This window comes from Castanea sativa, chromosome 5 (assembly GCF_040712315.1).
Source record: "Castanea sativa cultivar Marrone di Chiusa Pesio chromosome 5, ASM4071231v1".
NCBI lineage: Eukaryota > Viridiplantae > Streptophyta > Magnoliopsida > Fagales > Fagaceae > Castanea > Castanea sativa.
This window is the reverse complement of record NC_134017.1, coordinates 76,251,620-76,275,713: the sequence shown is the minus strand read 5'-3', so window position 1 is coordinate 76,275,713 and position 24,094 is coordinate 76,251,620. Positions and strand designations below refer to the sequence as shown.

General features: G+C 33.5%; 3 protein-coding genes across 5 annotated transcripts; all 3 read left to right on the top strand.

The window, feature by feature from the left end:
- The first annotated feature begins 318 nt into the window (after positions 1 to 318).
- LOC142633997 (uncharacterized) lies at positions 319 to 6,551 on the top strand. 2 transcript variants are annotated; one of them, XM_075808259.1, is made up of 6 exons: positions 319 to 625; positions 824 to 1,324; positions 2,500 to 2,550; positions 5,334 to 5,467; positions 5,915 to 6,015; positions 6,177 to 6,551. In XM_075808259.1, exons 2-6 carry the CDS (start codon positions 908 to 910, stop codon positions 6,356 to 6,358), a joined length of 885 nt encoding a protein of 294 aa, XP_075664374.1. In that variant the 5' UTR covers positions 319 to 625; positions 824 to 907; the 3' UTR covers positions 6,359 to 6,551. The 2 variants fall into 2 exon arrangements, with proteins under 2 accessions (XP_075664374.1, XP_075664375.1); XM_075808260.1 differs by having other exon boundaries at positions 440 to 631.
- A 2,537-nt stretch (positions 6,552 to 9,088) lies between these two features.
- LOC142636398 (uncharacterized) lies at positions 9,089 to 13,736 on the top strand. Its single transcript, XM_075810607.1, has 6 exons — positions 9,089 to 9,535; positions 11,244 to 11,423; positions 11,747 to 11,828; positions 11,904 to 12,011; positions 12,122 to 12,280; positions 13,352 to 13,736. The coding sequence occupies exons 1-6, from the start codon at positions 9,284 to 9,286 to the stop codon at positions 13,546 to 13,548; spliced, it is 978 nt and encodes a 325-aa protein (XP_075666722.1). The 5' UTR covers positions 9,089 to 9,283; the 3' UTR covers positions 13,549 to 13,736.
- Positions 13,737 to 15,163: 1,427 nt separating this feature from the next.
- On the top strand, positions 15,164 to 18,753 carry LOC142634114 (uncharacterized). Of its 2 annotated transcripts, none has more exons than XM_075808393.1 (6): positions 15,164 to 15,573; positions 16,343 to 16,522; positions 16,684 to 16,765; positions 16,841 to 16,948; positions 17,077 to 17,235; positions 18,325 to 18,753. In XM_075808393.1, exons 1-6 carry the CDS (start codon positions 15,322 to 15,324, stop codon positions 18,531 to 18,533), a joined length of 990 nt encoding a protein of 329 aa, XP_075664508.1. In that variant the 5' UTR covers positions 15,164 to 15,321; the 3' UTR covers positions 18,534 to 18,753. The 2 variants fall into 2 exon arrangements, with proteins under 2 accessions (XP_075664508.1, XP_075664509.1); XM_075808394.1 differs by having other exon boundaries at positions 15,193 to 15,573; positions 17,077 to 17,254; positions 18,325 to 18,518.
- The last annotated feature ends 5,341 nt before the right edge of the window (positions 18,754 to 24,094 follow it).

The following is a 24,094-nucleotide window of genomic DNA, read 5'->3' as shown; positions in this document are numbered from 1 at the left end:
TAATAAGACTGAAATGGGCTGAATAGAACCAAGTTAACCAAATAGGACCGAAATGGACCAAATTGTTGGACCGAAGTTACAATAACAGTTTTATAATAGGGGTGTTATTTATTTATTTTATATCCTCTTTCAAAAAAAAATTTATAAAAAAAATATCCTCTTTCAAAAAAAAAAATTTATATGCTCTTTCAAATTCAAAAATAAAGAAAAATTTATATGAAAAAAAAAAAAAAAACAAACCGTGAGATATATTAGGGAGTTAGGGGAAACGTAAATTCAAAAAAAAGAAAAATAAAAAGAAAAGAGCAAAAAGGATACATGTATTATTATTATTTTTTTGGTTAAATTGTTTTTTAGTTAAAATTGACCTAATAGAGAAGCTGAAGTTAATGCCTCGGGCCCGTTCGTTATTTATTGTTTGTATTGCGTTGCTTTTTTCAGCTTCTGTTTAAGGAAAAATCTTTATTCAGAAAAAGAAAAAGAAAACAAAAAACAAAAAAAATCCTCACCACTTAAAAATAAACAAAACAAATTCATTTTACATTTTCATTAGTAGACAGTGCAACTTCAAACATTCTAAGAAGAGACAGAGTTTGAAGAAGAGACTAGAAACTAGTAGTAGCGAGTAAGTGTGAGAATTCTTATAACTGTTTCATCGTTTTTTTTGTTTTTCCTAAGTTTATGTTTTGGGTGTGTTATCGACAAAATAAATCTGTATCTATGAACTCCTTTTGTTGCTTCTCTTGTCCTATGTTTTCACTTCTGCAAACTGCGTTTCCTATGTTGAGATTTTATGTTTTGGGTTTCTTGAATCTGTTTTCAGGTTGTTGATTACATGGGTGACATCAAGCTTGAATGACTGGGGGTTTTGTTATTCACTGTTAGCTCTTAGAATTCACATTTCACAATGAAATTTGCTCTTATAAGCATTAATTCCACACACCCATTTGCTCCATTTTGTGCCTGTGCCTACGCATCCTCTAACTATAAGCCAAAGTATCAGAACCAGAATCAGAATCCAAATCCAATTACAACATTTTGCAAACCCTTTACTTTGCCCACCATACTATCCTTGAAATCATCCCATTCTAAGCCATCCAGATTAGTTGCGCTTTGCGCTCCCCGTGCTGCTAAATCATCCAATGCCAAATTGGAGAATAGTAGGTTGGATGAGGAGGTGTTGACTGAAGAAACCATTGTTGAAGATGAAAATTCACAAAGCCAATGGAATGTGGAAGTGGGGAACCCCATTCTTCCAGCCAACGTTGTCAAATTGAGCTTGAGTGACCAAGCCTTCTTGCTATTGGCGTTCATTGCCTGCACGGTACGAAGTTTCCAGTTTTTTAGTGTTAATTGTGTTGTGAGGCTTGCAGCCTTCAATAGCTTTAATGGGGTTTCTTTGTTTGTTTTAAGACATGTTTGGTTGACCCATTAGAATATAATAATGGATCATTTTGATTCTTCATTGTATTGGAAGTGAAAATTAATCGCTATTCAGAACAAGATGAAGCATTTAATGACAAGATTTTAACTTTTTCAACAAATTACAGGTTTTATAAGGAAATGAGAATGACATCCAAAGTTTTGCAAAATTTACAGCTCCCCTTCCTAACGTTTTTATAAATATAAAGATATACAAATGAAATTCCTATTTCACCCTTGAGTTACCCTATTTTTGTGTAGTATCTTGCTTTGGTTAAGAGATGAAGTTCCTAATTTTCCTTTGGCTTATAGATGAAATCCTTATTTTCCCCTTCTTATCTGATTCTCCAAAAAAAGAGGAATGTTTAAATTGGTTACTAAAAGTTCAAAATATGCATTTCATGGTATTTGTTATGTTTACCACAAATCTCAGGGAGGGGGTTATCTTTTTTGCAAAAATTTGGGGGTCACTATCATTTCCTTATATCTTAAGGGAGGTTGGTTTTTATTTTTATTTTTTATGTATATTGTAGCAATGGTTTTAACTCTAATGACTTGTCCAATTGAAAACCCATAACCATAAAGATATATCTATTCTTGAGGAACAAAATTTAGTACTTCATACTAATCAAATTTGTTTAGGTAATCTCATAGTCCCTAGAGGGGGAAAAATGAAAACAGCAATGATGTTATTGGGAGTATACAAGGGAGTGGAAAACATTTTCAGCTAATGACTTACCTTTTGAAAGTTTGAAGTAGTTCAATGAAAGTTGGACATTACTATGAGCAGTAAAATGATTATTGTTAAAATCTTGAAAGCTATGTTACTTCCATTCTAATTTGCAGGTAGTTATGTATCTAAGAATTAATTGATTTTTTTTTTTTTTGGTAATCTTTGGAATATGTGTATATGACAAAAATTGGTCATGATTTGAGTACACTTTGATTTAAACTTGTAGTAGACACTAAGCATTCTGTTTTTTGGGTCATACTTGCTAGCTTATTTTTTTTTAATTGACTATGGCTTTTGTTAATTTTCTCTTATTAATAATCATGAATAATTTTCAATTTGTGCAGACTTCTGTGGCATTTACTAGTCTTGTTATTGCTGCTGTCCCAACACTATATGTAAGTTGTCTTATGTCTGACATTATGTTCTAGTTAAGAATCTCTTTATATTGCATGTTCCAGCATTATGTGTGAGACTTAATAGGTTTCACTTTTGTCTATTTGACTACCGATTCTTTTGCATTTAGATTGTTAGATTGGATAAATAATAGTTTACTGGTTAAGTGTTTGTTCTAATGATTTCTATAAGTTTTATGGCACTTAAGTGACTTAGAAATTCGACAGTTACTATGTACTACCCAGTTTATGCTGCCATCTTCATCCGTCCTCTTTTTGACCTTGTTGCCTTTTTGGGCCCGGAGAAGCTGATCAGGTGTTTTGCCTTTGGTCCTTGTTAAGCCTGAAATAGGCAACAAGATGCTTTGCTTCCTTTATAATTAATTGCTTTCTTTCTTATGCTCTTTTCAGCTAAGTGCTACAGTTCGATCCACCCGCCACTACACAGTAACCACCTAATCTTCTTTTTGCCAATAGATTTAGTAGCCAGTAACAACTCTACCTTTCCTTGTTTCAAGACTAACTGTTTATAAACACATGATATACAGAAACATGCTCTATATCAGTCTGATATGGAAGATGAATAGTGTCAAATCTGGTTTATGTAAGATAACAATAGGTGCTAATTTGTGTAGGTATGCATATTCTTCTAATTTTGATTGCCTAAATCAAAAAATGATATACTAGGCAAAGCTTGCTTACACCCTACCTTCTAATAGTTAAGGGTTTATTCCACTTTGTGTTTGTGCATGAGTATTTAAATAATGATTAATGCATCATTAGGAATTTGAAATTTTGTCGGTTTTCACATTTTACACTTTTTTCTTGGTAGGTTTTGTTTACACTCTAAATTATGGGTATGAAAATTGAGATTTTAACGTTTGTATCATGTCTCCTAGAGAAGAAAACTTGAGTGTCATTTTTTATTGTATGAGGCATTGGTTTAGGCCTCTCTCTCTCTCTCTCTCTCTCTCTCTCTCTCTCTCTCTATAAGTAATAATGATTTATAAAAAGAAGGTGTTTTGCATTTATGTCACAGAAAATATTGCTATCATCAGCAAATCAAAGATGAGAAATTAACAAGCTATTAGGAAATTTATTTCTTGCTCGAAAACCTGAGGCATATGCATCCTCCATATCTCTCACCAACGTTCTGCTCGACACCTCCTCCATAACTTTCTTCTTTCTAATAATTAGATTTCACCACACTGTTTTATATCTTGGTTAAGATGTCTATCTATATATCTGTGTCTTAGTGTGTGCTTTTCAACACTCATTTTTTTAGAATCCCACTCAAGCTGTGTCTTGTAATGAATTTTTGGCTTTTTACTCATCTTCCTTTTATAGTCTTGTCTTTTCGATTGATTCTTGTAAACTTACCTCCCCACTGCTGCCCCCCCCCCCCCCCCCCTTCCCCCTCTTTTTCCTTTGGAAAAAAAAAAACACTCTGTTTTACCTCTTAGTTGAGACGTATCTGGTGGTTGTTAAATGGTTTGAGAAATGCTTGTGGTGCTCGAATTGTAAGAAGGTTGGCTTTGCCACTGTAGATTATCTCCAGAAATATATTGTCTCACAGCTGTGGTGTTGTAATGGAAAAACTCTCCCTTGGTGCTGCATTTTGGGGCAAGCTTTTAGAAATTGGTAAATCAGTTAGTCAAATGACGTCCTTGGGTGATAAGAATGTTGCTTACTTATCAAAAAAAAGAATGTTGCTTAATTTACTTTATGCTCACTGTTGGCTGGCCAACATTAATGTGAAGCTTTGGTGGTGCATAGTAATGAAGAAGCTCTCCGTACATGGTGCTTTTGGGGCTATGCTGTGAAAACTGGCTTTTCGGTTGCTAGATAGGTGGACTTGCTGAGGGTTTTGATGTATTGTTTACGTTAAATTTAATTTGATGCTCTCTGGATAATATTTTCCTCAAACATGTCCAAATATTTTCTGTTTAAGTGATCTGATTATTTATATTGATTAGTCTGTGAATCTATAAATTTTAGGGGCAACACTAAGATCTTTAGGTTCTAATGTTAAAGTCCAGAGTTGTAAAGATATGGTTGTAATTATTGATATTCAGATATACTACTGCCTGAAAACAATGTCAGGAAATTTTTTGCGGGTAGTATCATATAATGTCTCAATTTTGGAGGTACTGCTGCTATCTGTGTTGGGTTTATGCCCTCATTTGATTATCTGGTCTGACATAATAATGTGAGTTTTCTTTTATGTCCCAGATATAGGAATTCTAGATGGTCTTAAATTTTTATGTGGCCAATACTTCATGTTCCTAAAATTTGCATACTTGATCAGGAAATTAATAATGTTTATCAGACTTCAATTTGCGATCTGTTTCTTGCACATTTGATCATTTGAGACTTGCAATTGTGATGGACATTTAAAATTGTCTTTATTCTTGTATCATAATCTGTTGATGGTGTTCTAATAACTCTGAAGCTAATTTTTTTTTTAGCATAAGAATTGTGCAAAGCATCTCCCTTTCATGTTTTGAAGAGGTTTTCAAGTTATTTAGATTATGATTTGGAAATTATAAGGTTTGTCAGATTGAAAAGCTTTATTTATGCATTTCTATCTGCTTCATTCTGATGTGTGGGATTGTCTCTTGCTCTCTCTCCCCCCCCCCCCCCCCACCCTTTCTCTCTCCCATCTCTCTTATTTTAGTAGATTCTAATTGTAGATATCTAAATCTTCTGAAGTTTGATGACAAAGTTTTTTTTTCCCCTTTAAACATTTGGTTCTTATGCATCTGCTTGTCCTTTATATCCTTAAGGCAATGACGAGAGCTGCAACATCTCTTTCAAAGCTAGCAGATACAGCTCGTGAGGAGCTCCCTAGTACTATGGCTGCCATTAGGCTATCTGGCATGGAAATCAGCGACCTTACACTGGAACTAAGTGATTTAAGGTGATTATAAGCTCCCTACTTTTGATTATCCTTTTAATTTTTATTTCTTCCTTTATTTCAATTTTTGGTTGTTTTGTGGAATGCTACTGGTAAATTACCATAATTCTTTTTGCTCTGTTGCACATGTTTATCATAAGCTATACATGGACTTCCTTCTGTAATCTGAAAGGACCTTCCTTAAATTGTTACTTGGGTCTCATAATTGTAAACGGGAACCCTTCTGTTACCCTGACCTTCTTCAGGGTTATATGGTATATATGTATAGTCCAGAGAAAAGTCCAGGAGTCCTGTAGCCCCATCTTGCTGGGTAAAACTCTTCTTTGCTTCTTAATTGAATAGTTTATTATGGAAATGATTCTTGTACTCTAGGTTTGTATAATTCTCACTTCCGCTTTTTCATCGATGATGCTTTGATAATAATATATGTTTATTCCATTTGGTGCTCAGCCAAGAGATAGCTGATGGGGTCAGCAAATCTACTCAAGCTGTGCAAGCAGCAGAAGCTGGAATTCGACAAATTGGCACAGTTGCTCGCCAGCAAACTATCTGTATGTTGGAGCTGCAACTTTTCTTCCTCTACCTCAAACACCCCCCCCCCCCACCCCCCATTCTCTCTCTTGAACACCAAATCTCCTTTTCAATTTTGTTTCTGGTTATTAATATTGTTCCCCTTTCCTATATTGAGGACTGTTATGTTTGTATGATACAGCAATGATTCAAGAGAGAGCGAGCCTGCCCATCATCTCTTTGCAACCTGTTGTTGCTGGAGCTGCAAAGAAGACTTCTCATGCTGTTGGCCAAGCGACAAAGACCTTCATGAATATGATCTCTCGGGGGGAGTTCAACTCAGAGAATGAAGACGACAGTGGAATTGATAGAGTGGAGATTTAAAGGTTTGCTGCTTCACAGTTAAGTGTGGCCTTGTGTACATATTGCAGCTAACATAGACATTAGCTTCAAATGAGTGTGATTATGCAGATGCCCAAAAAATTTTGGGCTAATTTTAGTCATTTGTCTCATATTATTTTTCTTCTTTAAAACCCCAATAAATAAATAAAATAATAATAATAATAATCCATTTAAGTAATACCTTATATTTTCATAGTTTTGGAAAATGCTAAAATCACAAATTATTTTACAAATTGCTGATGTAGTGAAAGATTATTGATAAGTAAAATAGTGTTGTTTTCAAATGAGAACTAGTAAAAATTTGCGACATCAATAATTTGTGGCTATAACATTATTCCATAGTTTTATGCATTATTCCATTGTTTCAGTAATGACGTTTTCTAGAAAATGAGTTATTTTTCAAAAAATATTTTCTATAAAACTATCTCATTTTTTAATGTTTGGTAGCAACTTTAAATGAGTTGAAAAACAACCTCCTAACTTCCCTTATTTAGTTTTCTGTAAGATATAATTGTTTTCCAAAAAAATTTATTAGAAAACAATCTCTAAAAATAAACCATACATTTTTATGTTGATCAAATATAGTTTTTCTTTGACTCATCTTTTTTTATGCTACTAAATACTAGAAAACATGAAAAATTATCTTTACACAAAGTTTTCTATCGAAACAAACGGAGCGTAAAGCTTGACCCTAGTAACAAACAGCTCACAATGTTTTTCCAGCTGCAAACTTGTATTATACATATTCCAGCTCAAGTGAACAACTTTAAATGCAATTATTACTGCTATCCTATATCTGATGTCATCACAGAAATGAAAGTACCAATGCCTCAATTCCAAAAACTTGTAACAAATCCATGTCCGATGCTAGCATAGAAGCATAACCTTTCAGGATGATCCTAGTTAGATTAATGGATGAATTCAAGATACTTTACGCAGAGAGGCTTGTTATCTCGTCAAGGATTCTACCTGTAAGGTTATTTCCAGAGAGGTCAATGGCATTAGATTGCTGCAGCAGTCAAGATCTCTTTGTAATAATATTGTTGTATGCTTGTGTAATAGACTATGGTTCTAAGCAAAACTACTATTATCATAGACCAAAGTACTCAGATTGCCGGACAGTGGGGAATTAGTCCAGAAAACTTGTTATGTGCAAGATCTATGGAGTGAAGAATTGGTAGAAAGCATTATTTTTTAGGAATATATCCACTGTAATGTTGGACTTCAGGCTTAAATACCAAATTTGTGACATGCTTTCTCACATCCATGAGGGTAGGCTTCTTGAAAATCTATTCCCTTTGAGATCAATGCAACTCTAAATTTGTGCAATTCAACAAGGAAAAAGGAATTTCAATTTGTTATTGCTCAACATTGATACACCAATGGAACTTAGAAATGAATTGAATTTGGAATACCTACTTGTTGTCTAAAGGATTGGGAATTGAAATGTTTGATACTTCGATAGTTATTGGAATATAGGGAAAAAATAAGTACTAAAGCCATTGTAACTCAGTTTTCATAATTCAGAAACACAAAAAATCTATTCATATTTTCAATCACTCTTAAGTCATATTTTTGAGTTATGAGTGATGAAAAGCGAAAAAGAAAATCAAGCCAAATAAGTTGAAATGATATGGGTCTCACGAAAAGTGAGTAATGGGTGATGAGAATTGGTGACGAAAATCACTCAAACCAAAAATGGCCTTTAACTCTGTTTGAGTTAAGTCTTGCACTAATTTCTTGATCCAAATCTCATGTCTCGTCCTATGCATGTGTATTGTGCACTGATGGGTTGGTTTTGAAGGGTCTTGGGCTGGTTTGCAGTTTTGGGCTCATTATATTGCTCTCTCTCGTTTACAGCACACTGCCGACCAGGTCAGAATATTACTGTGGCAGGCTCTGACATTTAACTAGTTTGACATTTTATATATATATATGTATAAATTAAACGTTAACTTAAATTAGCTATTTCTTGATATTAGATAAACTATATAAAGTAAATGGTAAATTAAACCTAACCTCCTTCAGGGTTTATGAGTGGATTTTTTTTAAAGTTTTTTTTATTTATAAGATTTGTATAAATGTAATAGTTAAAACTAAGTCCACTTATTGTATGACTTTTTTAATGAAATATTTTATTTTAAAGAAAAAAAAAATCAAACAACGAATAAAATTACACTCTTCCATGAGATGGGTGATAAATGATACCTATTCTTAAAGATTTGTATAAATTAGTAAACTTTTTTTTAAAAAAAAGAATTAAATATTTAATTTGAAAAGTAACATTATGTAAGGATATTTGCTTATAATATTTTTCATTCATGCAACCCTCAACAACAAAAAAAGTGACATTTCATTCATAATTAAGGAGACAAATTTAGGTGGGTTCTAATTAGCTCAACTAGTAAAATTTTTTATGATTGAATAGAAGATTTGAGGTTCAATTCCCGCCTATACCAAAAACTAATTGGTGTTTTAGTCTGATGATAAAGAGCTATTATCAAGAGCGGATGTTATAGGTTGAAATTCTTAAAAAAAAAAAAAAAAAACTCTAAAATGTTGACAAAAGACAAAAAAGAAAAAAAAGAAAAAAAAAAGAAAAGGAAAGAAGTCAAATTTAGCCAACTTGTTTTATATAAAGTACATGAAAATATTAGGAAAAAAACAAAAACAAAAACACCTTAAAATAAAACCAACTCTAGTGAACTTGGCTATGATTTTGATAAACATTCACTAAAGTTTTCGTTTTTGTTCTTGTTTTTTTGTTTTTTTTGTTTTTGTAGTTAAAAATGAAACTATGCTATGAATCTTAATAATTTAATAGCTGTTTGATAAAGAACCCAAACCAAGGTGTATCTCCAAACTCCAAAAATCGGTGACCGTGTCAACACCCCCCACCAACCAAAAATGAAGGCCATAGTGATAACCAGTCCTGGAGGCCCAGAAGTGCTGAAAATACAAGAAGTTGATGAACCCCAAGTCAAAGACGATGAGGTTCTCATCAAGGTCGAGGCCACAGCGCTGAACCGTGCTGATACGTTTCAGAGGAAAGGTGTGTATCCACCACCAAAGGGTGCCAGCGAGTACCTTGGTCTTGAGTGTTCTGGGACCATTGAAGCTGTTGGTAAAGCCGTTTCCAAATGGAAAATCGGCGATCAGGTAAGGTTTTTGTGAGAGTTTGTTCATTTCTTTCTTGGGTTTTGTGTGTGTGATGGGTTTTTTTATTTTTTGTTTTTGGGTGCTCTGTTTGGTTGATGAGAAAATGAGAAGGAAAAATGGAATATTGGGTGTGTTTAAAGGTCGAAAATTTAAGGGAAGTATTTGAATTCAGCTTGGTTGAGGTTTACTGGGTTTTTCTCTTTCTTAGAATAATGTTTTGAAAGGTTTCATGTAATGAAGAATCTGAGACACAACCCATAAATTAGTTTTGTTTGGTTAATGGTTATTTACTTATTTATGATAATTGAATATAATTCTCCTCGGAATTTGGAAAGATAATATGGTTGTGCTATTTTGATCAATGTAGACTTGTTTGAATTTAAATGGGAAACATAATGTATTGCACTTAAGAAATTGTACTTTTTTTTTTTCTTTTTTTTGATAAGAAAGAAATTGCACCTAAGTTCTGTCCATATGATAAATTATTGATGGTCCAAAAAACTTAAGTTATGAGATGATGAATGTAATCATTTAACTAATATTGCAACACTCCTCTCATGTGCGGGTCGAACGCATTATATTTTAAATGGAAGGTTTAGTGGAGACGATCTCAAACTACTTGTTATGATGCCATGATAAATTACTGATCGTGCTGAAAGCTTAAGTCATTAGAAAATGGTAAATTTAATTATTTAACTAATATTCTAACAATATATATCATGCACATGTTCCTTGGACTTTTCTGGTTCATTTTGTATTTTACAGTACTTTAATTGTGGTGAAGAAAGTTATGTATGTCTTCGTAGCTTAAATTGAGAAGAGAAAACAGATAGGGAAATTAGATTATTTTATCAGATACAGTAATGTAATTATAAGTTGAGGGAAGTATTTGAATTCAGCTTGGTTGAGGTCTAGTGGGTTTTTCTTTTTCTGTTTTTCTTTTTTCTCAGAATAATGTTTTGGAAGGTTTCATGTAATGAAGAATCTGAGACAAAACCCATAAATTAGTTTTGTTTGGTTAATGGTTATTTATGATAATTGAATATAATTCTCCTTGGACTTTGGAAAGATAATGTGATTGTGCTATTATGATCAATGTAGACTTGTTTGAATTTAAATGGGGAACATAATGTATTGCACTTAAGAAATTGTACTTAAGTTTTGTTCATATGATAAATTATTAATGGTTCAAAAAGCTTAAGCTCTGAGATGAAGAACTTGATCATTTAACTAATATTGCAACACTTCTCTTACGTGCAGGTCGAACTTAATCATTTAACTAATATATATCATGCACATGTTCCTTGGACTTTTCTGGTTCATTTTGTATTTTACAGTGCTTTAATTGTGGTGAAGAAAGTCATGACCAAGGATTTAAGGCTTTGTGTGTCTTTATAGCTTAAAATTGAGAAGAGAAAACAGATAGGGATATTAAATTATTTTATTGGATACAGTAATGTAATTATAAGTTAATGGGTTTAGTGACGCAACACCAAAACTCTTTGGTAGGCCAGCTACTTGTTAAGCCTTATAATACTATTCTTCCATCAAAATGATGCAATACTTTTTTGCTAATATAAATCAGAGTATACGAGAGTTGAGCCACTGTAGAGTGGTTCTTTGATGGTGCTTACAGGTAGAGTTGGCCTTTTAACATGATTGAATAGCAGTAGTACACTGTATCAAATTAACTAGTCATAATATATAGGTATGTGCTCTTCTTAGTGGAGGAGGGTATGCCGAGAAGGTTGCTGTTCCAGCTGGACAAATTCTTCCTGTGCCACCTGGTGTTTCTCTCAAGGATGCTGCTAGCTTACCAGAGGTGGCATGCACTGTTTGGTCAACTACTTTTATGATGAGTCGGCTATCTGCTGGGGAAACATTTTTGGTAATTTCTAAGCCCACTTTCTCCAATTTCACTTTATGATTATGTAGCATAATTTATGGTCCCAATCATAAATTGTTTAAAAGCACTGGACCATCTTGTGCAGCTTTTTTATTTTTTTTTATTGTGTTAAATATTATAATACACAATTTTCTTTTAAATTTTTTCATTCCCACGTGAAATCTGAAATGTCTATGGTAACAACATATGTGATTGATAGTATTAACCACTGTGTATGATACATGCTCTAAACAATAATTTCTATCTTTTTTGACTTTATCAAGATGGTGCATCCAATGTGTAACTGATTAATATTAAATTTTCAGGTTCATGGGGGTTCAAGTGGTATTGGTACATTTGCAATTCAGATGGCGAAATACCAAGGGGCAAGAGTGTTTGTTACTGCAGGTCCAGTGTCACTTTTCTTCTGATGCATAAGCTTAGTGTCCATGTATTCATATATTTTCAGATTGTTAATGGCAGGGAGTGATGAAAAATTAGCTGTTTGCAAGGATCTTGGGGCTGATGTGTGCATCAATTACAAGACAGAGGACTTTGTTAAAAGGGTAAAGGAAGAAACAGGTGGAAAAGGTATTTTCTTTAATGTTAAAACCTCTTTCCTCAATGTTTATAGAGATTGATATTTTTATTTTTATTCTTTTTGCAATGAGGTGAATAACTAACTAAATGTTCAATGGCAGGAGTTGATGTTATTCTGGATCATATTGGAGCATCCTACTTAAAGAAAAACCTTGAGAGCTTAAATTTTGATGGGAGGCTTTTTATTATTGGAACTATGGGTGGAGCTGTTACAGAGATTGATCTCCGTGCTCTTCTTTCGAGGCGCCTCACAGTGCAATGTATGACACTTGATATCGGGTCTTAGAATGATAGCTTTGGAGTTGGATAAATTTGTTATCTCTCATTCTTTTTTGTTTTAAGTTATATAATATGTACAACTGCTGAATCATTCAACCATTTCAGTTGTCATGTTTTACTTCTTATATATAAATATATATATATCTGTCATGAGCATGATTTATGACAGAAATATATTGATATATGGGAAGTAAAACATGACATCTGAATTGAGAATCTTTGTGTTGGAATGTACGATCTGTGTAAACCGAGCTGTATAATATAGATACTGGGTAAACTTACTGACCAACAATGCTATAGTAAATTTTTTGAAGGATGCACCATCACTAGAATGTGAATGTTGCTGGGTACTAAGAAAATTATGCCATCAAGGGGGAAACTATATTTACCGTAAATTACACTTTAAGTTGGAGTTTGGAAACCATCTCTAGATCACATTCTAAGTTCTGGAAATTGTTGTTGGCTGTTCCTAACAAGTATGTCCAGTATGAGTGTTTTTCTTTTTAGGTTGAGAAGAAGCATGGAGGGGATCAGAAAACGTGTCCAAAACATGAAGTATTTCATTCTAATTTCTGGAAATAGTTGTTTGGTAGTTCCTATTAAGGATGTCCTGTATGAGTATACTTCTTTTTGGGTTGAGGAAAACGAGGTTTTGTGGGTGGGGGAGGATGAAAAAATCTATCCAAAACATGAAGGAATTCAGGTTCCCTAATGTTTTCACACTAAATGTTTCTTTAATTTAGTCTCTGAAGACTTTTCTTAATTTTTGTCCATCTTTTTGTTAGGATTCTTTCTGCATTCATAATTTTGCAAATTCTCTCACCATCTTTTTTTATCCTTTAATTATTTGACTTGTATCTGTTTTACATTTCATCCTGCATATCTACTATGGATAGTTCCAAGTTTGATGGTAAAAGTAATTTTGTATAGATAAATGTCCTATTGAGAAGTATTCCCCCCCCCCCCCCATTATAAACACTTTCTTAGTATATGCTTTTTTTTCCCTGCATATAATTATTGTATTTTTCTTTTTTCTTTTTTATTGTATGTAGCGGCTGGCTTGCGATACAGGAGTACAGAAAACAAAGCAGTGATTGTTAGTGATGTTGAGAAGAATGTTTGGCCTGCAATTGTGGCAGGCAGGGTGAAGCCAGTGATATACAAGTATTTCCCATTATCGGAAGCAGCAGAGGCTCACCAGCTCCTGGAATCTAGCGTTCATATTGGAAAGATACTGCTCGTTCCTTGATTTAGTGGATGTTCTTGTGGCTCAAATGGTTGATACGGTTATAAGACCTTGTGCATATATGCTGTGGCAATGCTTTTATATGTGTCTTTGTCTTGTAATTTGGGAGCGAGGCCACTTAACTGCAATGGATTTTGGACGTTCCACGTTACCTACCTATGTTGAATAAATTGAATTTGTGCTTTCTAATAGTACCAAATGGCATGGTTGAATCTAGCTCATATTTTAAAGTTCAATAAAGTATTTAAGGGTATGTTTGGTTTGGGTGAAAAAAGAGGAGAGAAAATAGTTGGGTGTTGGTTTTTTTCATCTATTTGGCTGCACTGAATAGGGTTGGGTTTCAATGAGCTCAATTGGTAAAGTCCAATCAGGTCCCCAAATACGAATTTGCCCAATTATTGAGAGATTGGAAATGTAAATAAGCTAACCAAATGAAATATCAATTTTGCTCATACATGCTCAATGTCTCTTTATTTACTGCCCAGAAAATTGTCAACTCCTCCAATTTGCAACCATGCTTTGTTTTCTGCACACAGGGAATGTGATCTAACCATCTTTCATAAAAGACAGAGGGAAGAAGATGGTAAATGTAGACAATGGCCCTTCAAATGTAAAGAAAGAAGCAAAAATGAGAAGTAATAGAGAGAATTACAATGAGCTACTAGCCATCACCTCCATTGCCAAACCCATCACCATCAAGAAGCTTTACAATTGCACCATCAAGCTGTTACAGTGTGTACGTACACACATTGCATGCAAAGAACTGAAAATTTACAATCACTATTTTCAGTTGTTTGCACCGTGTGTGTGTACATACACACACAATGTGTGCAACATTCAGTAACGTAGGGACTGTCTTTTACATTTCTTAATGCACAATGGTTTACACAATGTCAAAGATTTTGCACGCGTCAGCTGATATCCTGGTGTGTAGGGGTGGCAATTCGTGTTCGCGTGTCGGGTTTGTGTCGTGTCAAGTCATGAGCATTCGACTACATAGGTCAACACTAACCCGACATGTTTATTAAACGGGTCAAGATTCCTCAACCCTAACACGACCCATTTATTAAACGGGTCAGTCGTGTCGACCTGTTTATCAAATTTTATCAAAATGAAAAATAAAAATTAATGAAAAAACAAACAAATAAATATTTTTAATATAAAATTCAGAACTAACGAGTAACTGCATCACAAATAATCATTCAAAATTAAAGCATATCCCAATATCACAAATAATCAATCACAATATGTCAAAGAAAATAAATCACAACAACTAATAAGTTTATATACCTAAAGTTTGAAGGGTATATTGGTAAAACATCATTTAATTAAACGGGTTAGACAGGTCAAACGGGTTCTATGTGTTCAACACTAACCTAACCCATTTATTAAACGGGTTAGCCGTGTCAACCCGAATATGACACGAACCCGTTAAGCCTCAACCCATAACTTGCTAATTTCGTGTCGTGTCGTGTCGGGTTCACGAGTCGTGCCAAATTTTACCACCCCTACTGTTGTGTGTTCAAAACACAATGTTATGGGACGGGAGTGTGCAACAAGAGTGTGTCAGTTGATATCCTGTCGTGTTTTCAAGACAAGTTTTTGAGTGTGTAACAAAGATTTTTGCATTTTACAAAATTTACACACACTTTCCCTTGAGTGTGAGTGTGTTAGGTAAAGTGCACTAATCAGTGCTCGTTAACTTTAGCCAAACGAGTGAGTCCAAGACTCCAAACTCGAAAGCTTGTGTAAAGTGTGAAGTCAACGCCCAAAAAAATGAAGGCAATAGTGATAACCAGTCCGGGGGGGCCAGAAGTGCTGCAACTGCAAGAAGTGGATGAGCCAGAACTCAAAGACGACGAGGTTCTCATCAAGGTCGAGGCCTCGGGGCTCAACCAGGCTGATACGGTTCAGAGGAGTGGCGTGTACCCACCACCCAAGGGTGCCAGTCACTACCTTGGTGTTGAATGTTCTGGGACCATCCTGGCCCTTGGTAAATCCGTTTCCCGCTGGAAAATCGGTGATCAGGTCTGTTATTTTCATTTCCCATGTTCATTGTATGAGTTTTTTACTTTCTCTTGGAATGAGAAGGAAATATGGAATATTGGGTTTGTTAATGTTAGTTGGTAAAAGTTTAGTTCTAAACATTTTGAGTTATTTTTTTCAATCCATTATGTGCCGATTTATAAAACTATATATAAGTATTTTTTAAGTAAGTTATATGATTTATTAAAAAGTTCATGTGTATAGTCTCTTTAGTTACAATATAATTGGTTGATATAAGATGACTCTAAAATGGTTAATCCCTCCCTTTGTTTTCAAAGGCTCATTTTTCTGGAAAACATTTTCTAGAAAAGTTGTCCCGTGTTTGGTTGTGACCTTGAAAATCAGCTAGAAAACACTTATGTGGGTGGAGAATTTATTTGTGATGGTTTGTTGAGTATGTGATGGTCCCGAAAACGTTTTACGTCTGCCATATTGGGGTCGTTTTCTGTTGACCATGAAAAATGTTTTTCCACGACTTACATTTTCTGATCTGACTTCAAAACCTGTCTCAGCTTTACCTTACAATTAAAAAGTTATAAGAAGTCGAAAATCTCTGGTGTTACATCCCACTTCTTGGTAGGTCAGCCACTTGTTAATGCAATGCTTAATTGATTCTATAAATCAGAGTATAGGAGAGTTGAGCACTATAGTATGGTTCTTTGAGGGTGCTTACAAATAGAGTAAGCATTTTAATATAATTGCATAGTATTAGTACACCGTATCAAATTAACTAGTCGTGGTATATATTTAGGTATGTGCTCTTCTTGGTGGAGGAGGGTATGCCGAGAAGGTTGCTGTTCCGGATGGACAAGTTCTTCCTATCCCACCTGGTGTTTCTGTCAAGGATGCTGGTAGCTTACCTGAGGTTGCATGCACTGTATGGTCAACTGTTTTTATGATGAGTCAGTTATCTGCAGGAGAAACATTTTTGGTAATTTCTGAGCCTTTATGATAATTAGTATAATTTATGGTCCAATTTACAAATGGTTCGATAATTTATGCATGATACAAGCTTAAAATGATAATTTCTATATTTTTTGTTTGTTGCAACATGGTGCCTCCAATGCAAAACTGATGAATATTAAAATTCAGGTTCATGGGGGCTCAAGTGGTATTGGTACATTTGCAATCCAGATAGCTAAATACTATGGAGCAAGAGTGTTTGTTACTGCAGGTCCAGTATCACTTTTCTTCTAATGCATAAGTTTGGTTTCCTAGTATTCATACATTTTTAGATTGTGATTGGCAGGGAGTGATAAAAAATTAGCTGTTTGCAAGGATCTTGGAGCTGATGTGTGCATAAATTACAAGACGGAGGACTTTGTTAAAAGGGTGAAGGAAGAAACAGGGGGAAAAGGTATTTTCTTTAATATTAAAACCTCACTTTTCCTCAATGTTTATAGAGATTAATGTTTTTCATTATTCTTTTTGCATTGATTATTAGGTGATAACAAAAAGAACAACTAACTAAATGTTCAATGGCAGGAGTTGATGTTATTCTTGATCATATTGGAGCATCCTACTTAAAGCAAAACATTGAAAGCTTAAATTTTGATGGGAGGCTTTTTATTATTGGAACTATGGGTGGCTCTGTTACAGAGGTCGATCTCCGTGCTCTGCTTTTGAAGCGCCTCACAGTGCAATGTATGACACTTGATATCAGGTCTTAGTACCATAGCTTAGGAGTAGGATGAATTTGCTATCTCTCATTCATTTTTGTTTGAAGTTATATAATATGTACAACTGCTGAATCATTCAATCATTTCAGATGTCATGTTTTACTTCCCAAATATCAATATATTTCTGCCATGATCATTCAACCATGATCATGACAGAAATATATTCATTTATGGGAAGTAAAACATGGCATTTGAAATGTAGCTCTTTGTGTTGGATTGTATGATCTGTGTAAACCAAGCTACATAATATAGATATTGGGTAAACTTACTGACCAACAATGCCATGGTAAATTATTTGAAGGATGCAACGTCACTAGAACGTGAACATTGCTGGGTACCAAGAAAATTATGCCATCAAGGGGTTACTGTATTTACCATAAATTACTTTCTAAGGAAGAGTCTAGAAAACCATCTCTAGATCACATTCTAAGTTCTGTAAATTGTTGTTGGCTGTTCTTAACAGGTATGTCAGTATGAGCATTTATCTCTTTAGGTTGAGAAAAAGTGGGGAGGGGGGATCAGAAAATGTGTCCAAAAATGAAGTGTTTCATTCTAAGTTTTGGAAATCGTAGTTTGGAAGTTCCTATTAAGGATTTCCTGTATGAGTATTTTTAATTTTGGGTTGAGGAAAAGGAGAAGAGAGGGAGGGGGGAGGGGGTGAGGGTGGATGAAAAAATCTATCGAAAACATCAAGGAATTTAGGTTCCCTAATGTTTTCACAATAAATGAACCTCTTTAATTTAGGCTTTGAAGACTTTTCTTGATTTTTGTTCATTTTGTTAGGATTCTTTTGCATTCACAATTATGCAATTTTATTCTCTCATCATCTTTCATTATCTTCTAATTATTCATCATGTTTCTATTTTACATTTCATGTTGCATTACTGCTATTTATAGCTCCACATTTGATGGTAAAAGTTATTTTGTGTTGGATAAATGTGGTATTGAGAAGTGATTTTTTTTTCCTGAGTAAATACTTTCTCAATGCTTTTTTTTTCAAGCATATAATTACTCTCTCTCTCTCTCTCTCTCTCTCTCTTAATATTGTATGTAGCGGCTGGTTTGCGACACAGGAGTCCAGAAAACAAAGCAGTGATTGTTAGTGAGGTTGAGAAGAATGTTTGGCCTGCTATAGTTGCAGGCAGGGTGAAACCAGTGATATGTAAGTATTTCCCATTATCTGATGCAGCAGAGGCTCACCGGCTCATGGAAAACAGCGGTCACATTGGAAAGATACTGCTTGTTCCTCAATTCAGTGGATGATCTTGTGGCTCAGATGGATGATGATATGGTTTTAAGACCCTGTGCATATATTTTGTGGCAATGCTTTTATGTGTTATAGTCTTGTAACTTGGGAACAAAGCAAGCTTAACAGTAATGGATTTTGGATGTTCAGATTTACCTACCTACTTTGAATATATTAAAAAAATCCTGTGGAATTGAGTTCTGCTTTCTAATATTAGCGATGACATGATTGAATCTAGTTCCTATTTTCAAGTTTAATAACGACTAGGATTTGTTTGGTTTGGGTGAAAAAAGAGGAGAGAATATGGTTGGCTGTTGGTTTTTCCTCTATTTGGTTAGACTGAAAAGGGGTGGAAAAAGAGAAGACCAGGTGTTTGCCAATCAGGTCCAATACAAATCTGCCTAATGAATGAGAGAAAATGGAAAGGAAAATGAGCTAGCCAAATGAAATATCAAAATTTTCCTACCCCTTAACAATGTCTCTTCAGTCTTTACTGGCCAGAAAATTATCAAACTCCTCCATTTTGCAACCAAGCTTTGGACAGAGTATTAGATGGCAAAAAAAATTGCGCACGGGGAATGTGATCTAACCATCTTTCAGAGAAGAAAGAGGGAAGATGGTAAACTTAAGACAATGACACTACAAGTGGAAGGAAAGACAGAAAGAAAAAATGGGATGCAACAGAGAGAAATACAATGAGCTGCTAGCCCTCACCTCCATTGCAAAACCCATCACCGGCAAGAAGCTTAATTTACAATTGCACCTTCAAATGGATAGATTCCCACTACCCAAAATGATGCCACTAATGCCATGTAGGGATTTTCTATACTCTATATACGAGGCTTGCCACATAGGAGTCTTTTTACTTGCCCTAGCCCCTAGTGTTAAACATCAATAAACACAATCCTTCAAATTATTGGTTTAATTTGCAGCTAAGTGGTTCTCCAATAAGTTCAAAGAAAAAGGAGGATGCAAGACACTATATGAAATAAAAATTGTAAATATATCTTGCTTACAAGTTCAAATAGAAGGGAGTACAAAATATAGAAGTAAAAAACCTCGAAAAAAATTGGAGATTGACTGGCTTAGGAAGCTTATTTTGGCTATGACACCTAGACTAATCAGAGCATATCAAGAAAACTGTCCGAAGCACCAGAGTGTCTTGTGATCAAGGATCTATTTGCTTTGATTTCTCCTCTAAAGCAGTAATTGAAACATTCAAGCACTGCAAAGAGCTTCAATTGCTAAGCTTTTTAGCACTTGAGGGCATGGTCACCAAATTTGGTAGTGGAGATTGGGATTGCACACCCCTCCTGGCCAATGCAAGCCTGCGAGTCCTCAATATGTGAGAATCAATACTAAGCAAATAATTCAGAAGCCAAGCTTAGTCTGAAGTGAGATAGGCTGCTCGTACACTCTATATCAGAACCTAGTCAGGTTCCAAATCTATATTCTTATATCCATATGTATATGCTATATATAAAAATAGAAGCGTAAAATTAAATATTGCTATACTCTAATTGCGCTACCTTATCTGCCACAGCATTGGTAGCATTATCATTCTTTTCATATTTGTTTTTTACTCCTTTTTTTATTTTTTGTTTTTTTTACAATATTAAATAAATGAATAGATGAAATTCATACATTCATCTTGAGCTTGGGCGGTTTTAACTATACATATATCTTTGCTTTTATAAATTAATCTAATTTAATTTAGAAGTTTATAACTAAAAATTGAAATGAATGAAGAATCAAAAACTTTGCCATTAAATATTCATCTACTTTGATTTAGATGTTTATAACTAAACATTGGGCAAAAATGGCAAAATACCATTTTCTTACAAACTTTACAGCAAAATACTCCATGTCTGAAACTATTTAGGGATATGCCCCTGTTTTGAAACTTGATTTTCTAAAAATCTAGTTTCAAATGTAAAACTCGATTTTTGAACAATCGAGTTATAGCGAAATGAAACTTAAAAAAAAAAAAAAAATTGTGGAACTTGAGTTCCATGAACTCAAGTTCCATTCAAGGAACTCAAGTTCTTTGAATGGAACTCGAGTTCCATGAACTTGAATTCTTAAGATTATATTATTTTTCATTTTGGTACGGTAGAAATTATTTTACTATATATATTGAGCATAGTGGTAGTTCTAAGAATTTTTTCTAGGGTGGTTATTAAGAAACTTAAATTATACAAAATATAATAAAAAGAGAATTTGAATATATTGACATCACCACCAAAAAAAAAAAAAAACACATAAATACACGTAGTTTTACCATTTCTTTCTATTGAAATGAAAATTCAACTCAACTTTAATTTTCTTCAAAATGTTTTAAACTTCATTAAAGGCAGAAGCCCATTAAGGTGAAAATTAGACCAAATTACAGCTCAAGCTAACTCTATTAATAAGAATAACAATTCTTATAAAAATAAGAATAATAACAATTGATTGTCCCCACGTTTAGATTAGAGTAAACACTAAACAGTTGATTGTTCCCACGTTTTGCTCCTTTCAAAATTACAATTTGCAGTCTCAATGTAGTGAACGGTTTAATCAATAAATTCTGAAGATTAAAGGTCTCTTGGACTTTAGTCACTTTTTCATATTCTTTTTGACAATTATACAACTTATTCAACTCTTCCTCTACTAATTTATTTTTTTTATACAAGATAGAACTTCTATTCTAATCTATTTTAAGTGTATATGTGTGTGAAGCTCTTTCTTGGAGACTTAAACTCCAATCCTTACCCCTCACACCTCATAAGCACTTATACTTATGGAGTGACCATCGCACCGCACCAAGGTGTGCGGTGATAATTTATTTATTTTTCTGAAATCAAAGAGTTTCTCCCATTATTTGCACGTTATAAAATCATGTTATAGCTGACAAAGAAAAGTAAACCTCTGATTTTACTCTCCCACTTTGCCCTTTCTTTCTCACTCAATGCCAATATGCTTTGAAGCTTATATATCTTCCTCTGATAGCTGTGCTTCTGATCCAAACTTAGATCTACATTTCATTCTTTCTTGGCTAAACTCAAGGTGTTCTTTGCCTTTTATTGTTTTCTCTCCTTTTTTATTATTTAAATAGTTCTATTGTCTACTTGAATATCAAACGGGTATTTTGTACGCAAAGTGTGTGTTAAACTTCTTGAGTGTTTTGCTCTTTTTTTTAAAAAAAAAAAAAAAAAAAATTTGATAACATACCTCCTATTTCATTTTACCAACCCCTAATATAAATGATTAATAGGATGAAATTACCCTAAACCTTTAACTTTTATGATTTTACTTTAATGTTATATAAATCACCACATGGAACAAAGTCTCAGGTTAATTAAGCTTTATTCCACTTTATTGCATTTGAACCATTTGCACAATAGAGTGAGCTTAGAAACCTTTTGTTGTGTGTGGTAATGGAAGAAGTGAAAGTAGATCAATGCATGGATTTTTTAAAGCTCTCAGATTTATTATTATTTTTTTGTTGCTTATTGTCTCGATGTTAAGGACTTAATGTCAAAGTTATTTTGTTTAGGTACTATTGTTTTAGTTGTGTGGGCAAAATTTGATGGGTTTTGACGCTTGTGTTTGCAGTTCACAAGTAGAGGGATTTCACTACACTGGATGTGAATGGCAATGTTAGGGTCTCAGACAAAGATGACAGGCTACATGTCTTCGATATCAAGATTTCTGGTTTCCTTTTATTGGTTTCAGTTTTGTTCAATATTTTTTTTTTGTTAATTTTAAATTTTTTTCTTTTCAGTTATTGTGCAAAGATTAGTCTTTTTTTTTTTTTTTTTCATAATGATTATGTTAGTGATATGTCTCCTTTTGTTTTTGTACAGATAAATCATCTATGGTGGTGCTTGATGCTTCAAAACATTGAAAGCTAATCACAAGTAGCATATGCAATTAGTACTTTCCTAAGTCCAATACATTCTTCTATTCTTTTTTGTTTAGTGACATCTAGTGCTGCCCCTATTTAACTAAAGGTGAATTGGTACTTCATTTTTTGTTTTATTGAAGTCATTTGCAATTTGTGGAGCCGAGGATAAACGTTATGTTAATGGAAATTTGTATTGATGTAGCATGTAACTACAATTTGTTTTGCTCAAAGGACAATTAGTGTTGCCCCTATTTAACTTCAAGTGAGTTTTGTTTTATTTTTGAAGTCAAGGCTAAATGCTATGTCAAGCAATTCTAATTGAAAATTGAATTGCAATTTTTTTTAGTTGCAAAATTTTCTTTAGTTGATAAAAATGTGTTTACTTCATATTATTACTTTAACATGTGTTCAACATTCTACTTAATTTTCTTATATAGCAGCTTACAATGTTATCCGTGCATTGTACAGGTAACTTAGTTACTAGTTTTTATAATGTTCATAGCATCACTCTATTAACAATTTAACTAAATTCAAAAAAAAAAAATGTTGTTGAATTTTTGTTGTGTCAAAAAAATTATTTTTATTGTTACTCAACTTATTGGTCTTTGTAACTATGTTTAAATTTATTAGTCTTTGTAATTGTCCAATTTCCTTTACTCTTTTTTCTATTAACTTGCCATAAGATTTTAAGATTTTCGAAGTGGTAGCCATATGACTGTCTTTTAAAACTCTCTTTCTTTCTCTCTCTCTCTCTCCCTCTCATTGTCAAAAATTCTCTCTCTCTCTCTCTCTCTCTCTCTCTCTCATTGTCAGAATTTTTGTCTAACTTTTTAGTGGTAAGTTTGTTGTTGGACTTTTTTCCCGTTGAGATTTTAGATCACAAACTATTAAACCAACACCCCCCCCCCCCCCCCCCCCAATTTTAGACAAATAAAATTTGTTTTTGGGATTTTTCGTTTTGCTTAGAAGGGTCAATGATATTGTTAAGGAATGTCAAGTTTTAATTTAGTTTGGCTTAATTCCTTAAATCAATCATCTAAAAAGGATTTGAAAAGTGCTACATCGATAATATTTTTACAACAAATCTTATGTGATAAATTGTTTACTAGTTCTAATTTGAACCCACTACTAAATTTTTTTTTTACAATAACAGCTAGTAACAACTTGCCACATTGAATATATTGTGAAAGTGTTATGGATAAAATATTTTTTTAAAAAAATTTAGGGTGTTCATTTTTTATTTATGATGGACAAAAGAAAAATATTTCAAAAATAATATATATATAAATTTTTTTATTATGGTCAGGGTGCACCCTCACCATAATGTGGAGTTGCCCCTATTGAGCACCTTACTATTAATAACAATACACATAAACATAAACAAAATAAAACAAATATCAACAATAATATTAAAACTTATAATGAAAGTAATTATGATGGTGGTACTTCTTAATTCATAACCTTAAGCCTTCATTATTTATTTTATTACCAATAATTATAGGTTGGCAAATATGCATTAGAATATAGATACTTAATTATTCTTTCTTCATGCATTTTTTTATAATTTTTTATAATTAGGACTTGAAATATGGTAAACCCAATCAATGTGCTTGGTAGTGGCAAATTGAATTGACTATTAATATCAATTTTGATTACATTTGTATTTGAGAAATAAGACACCATGTACAA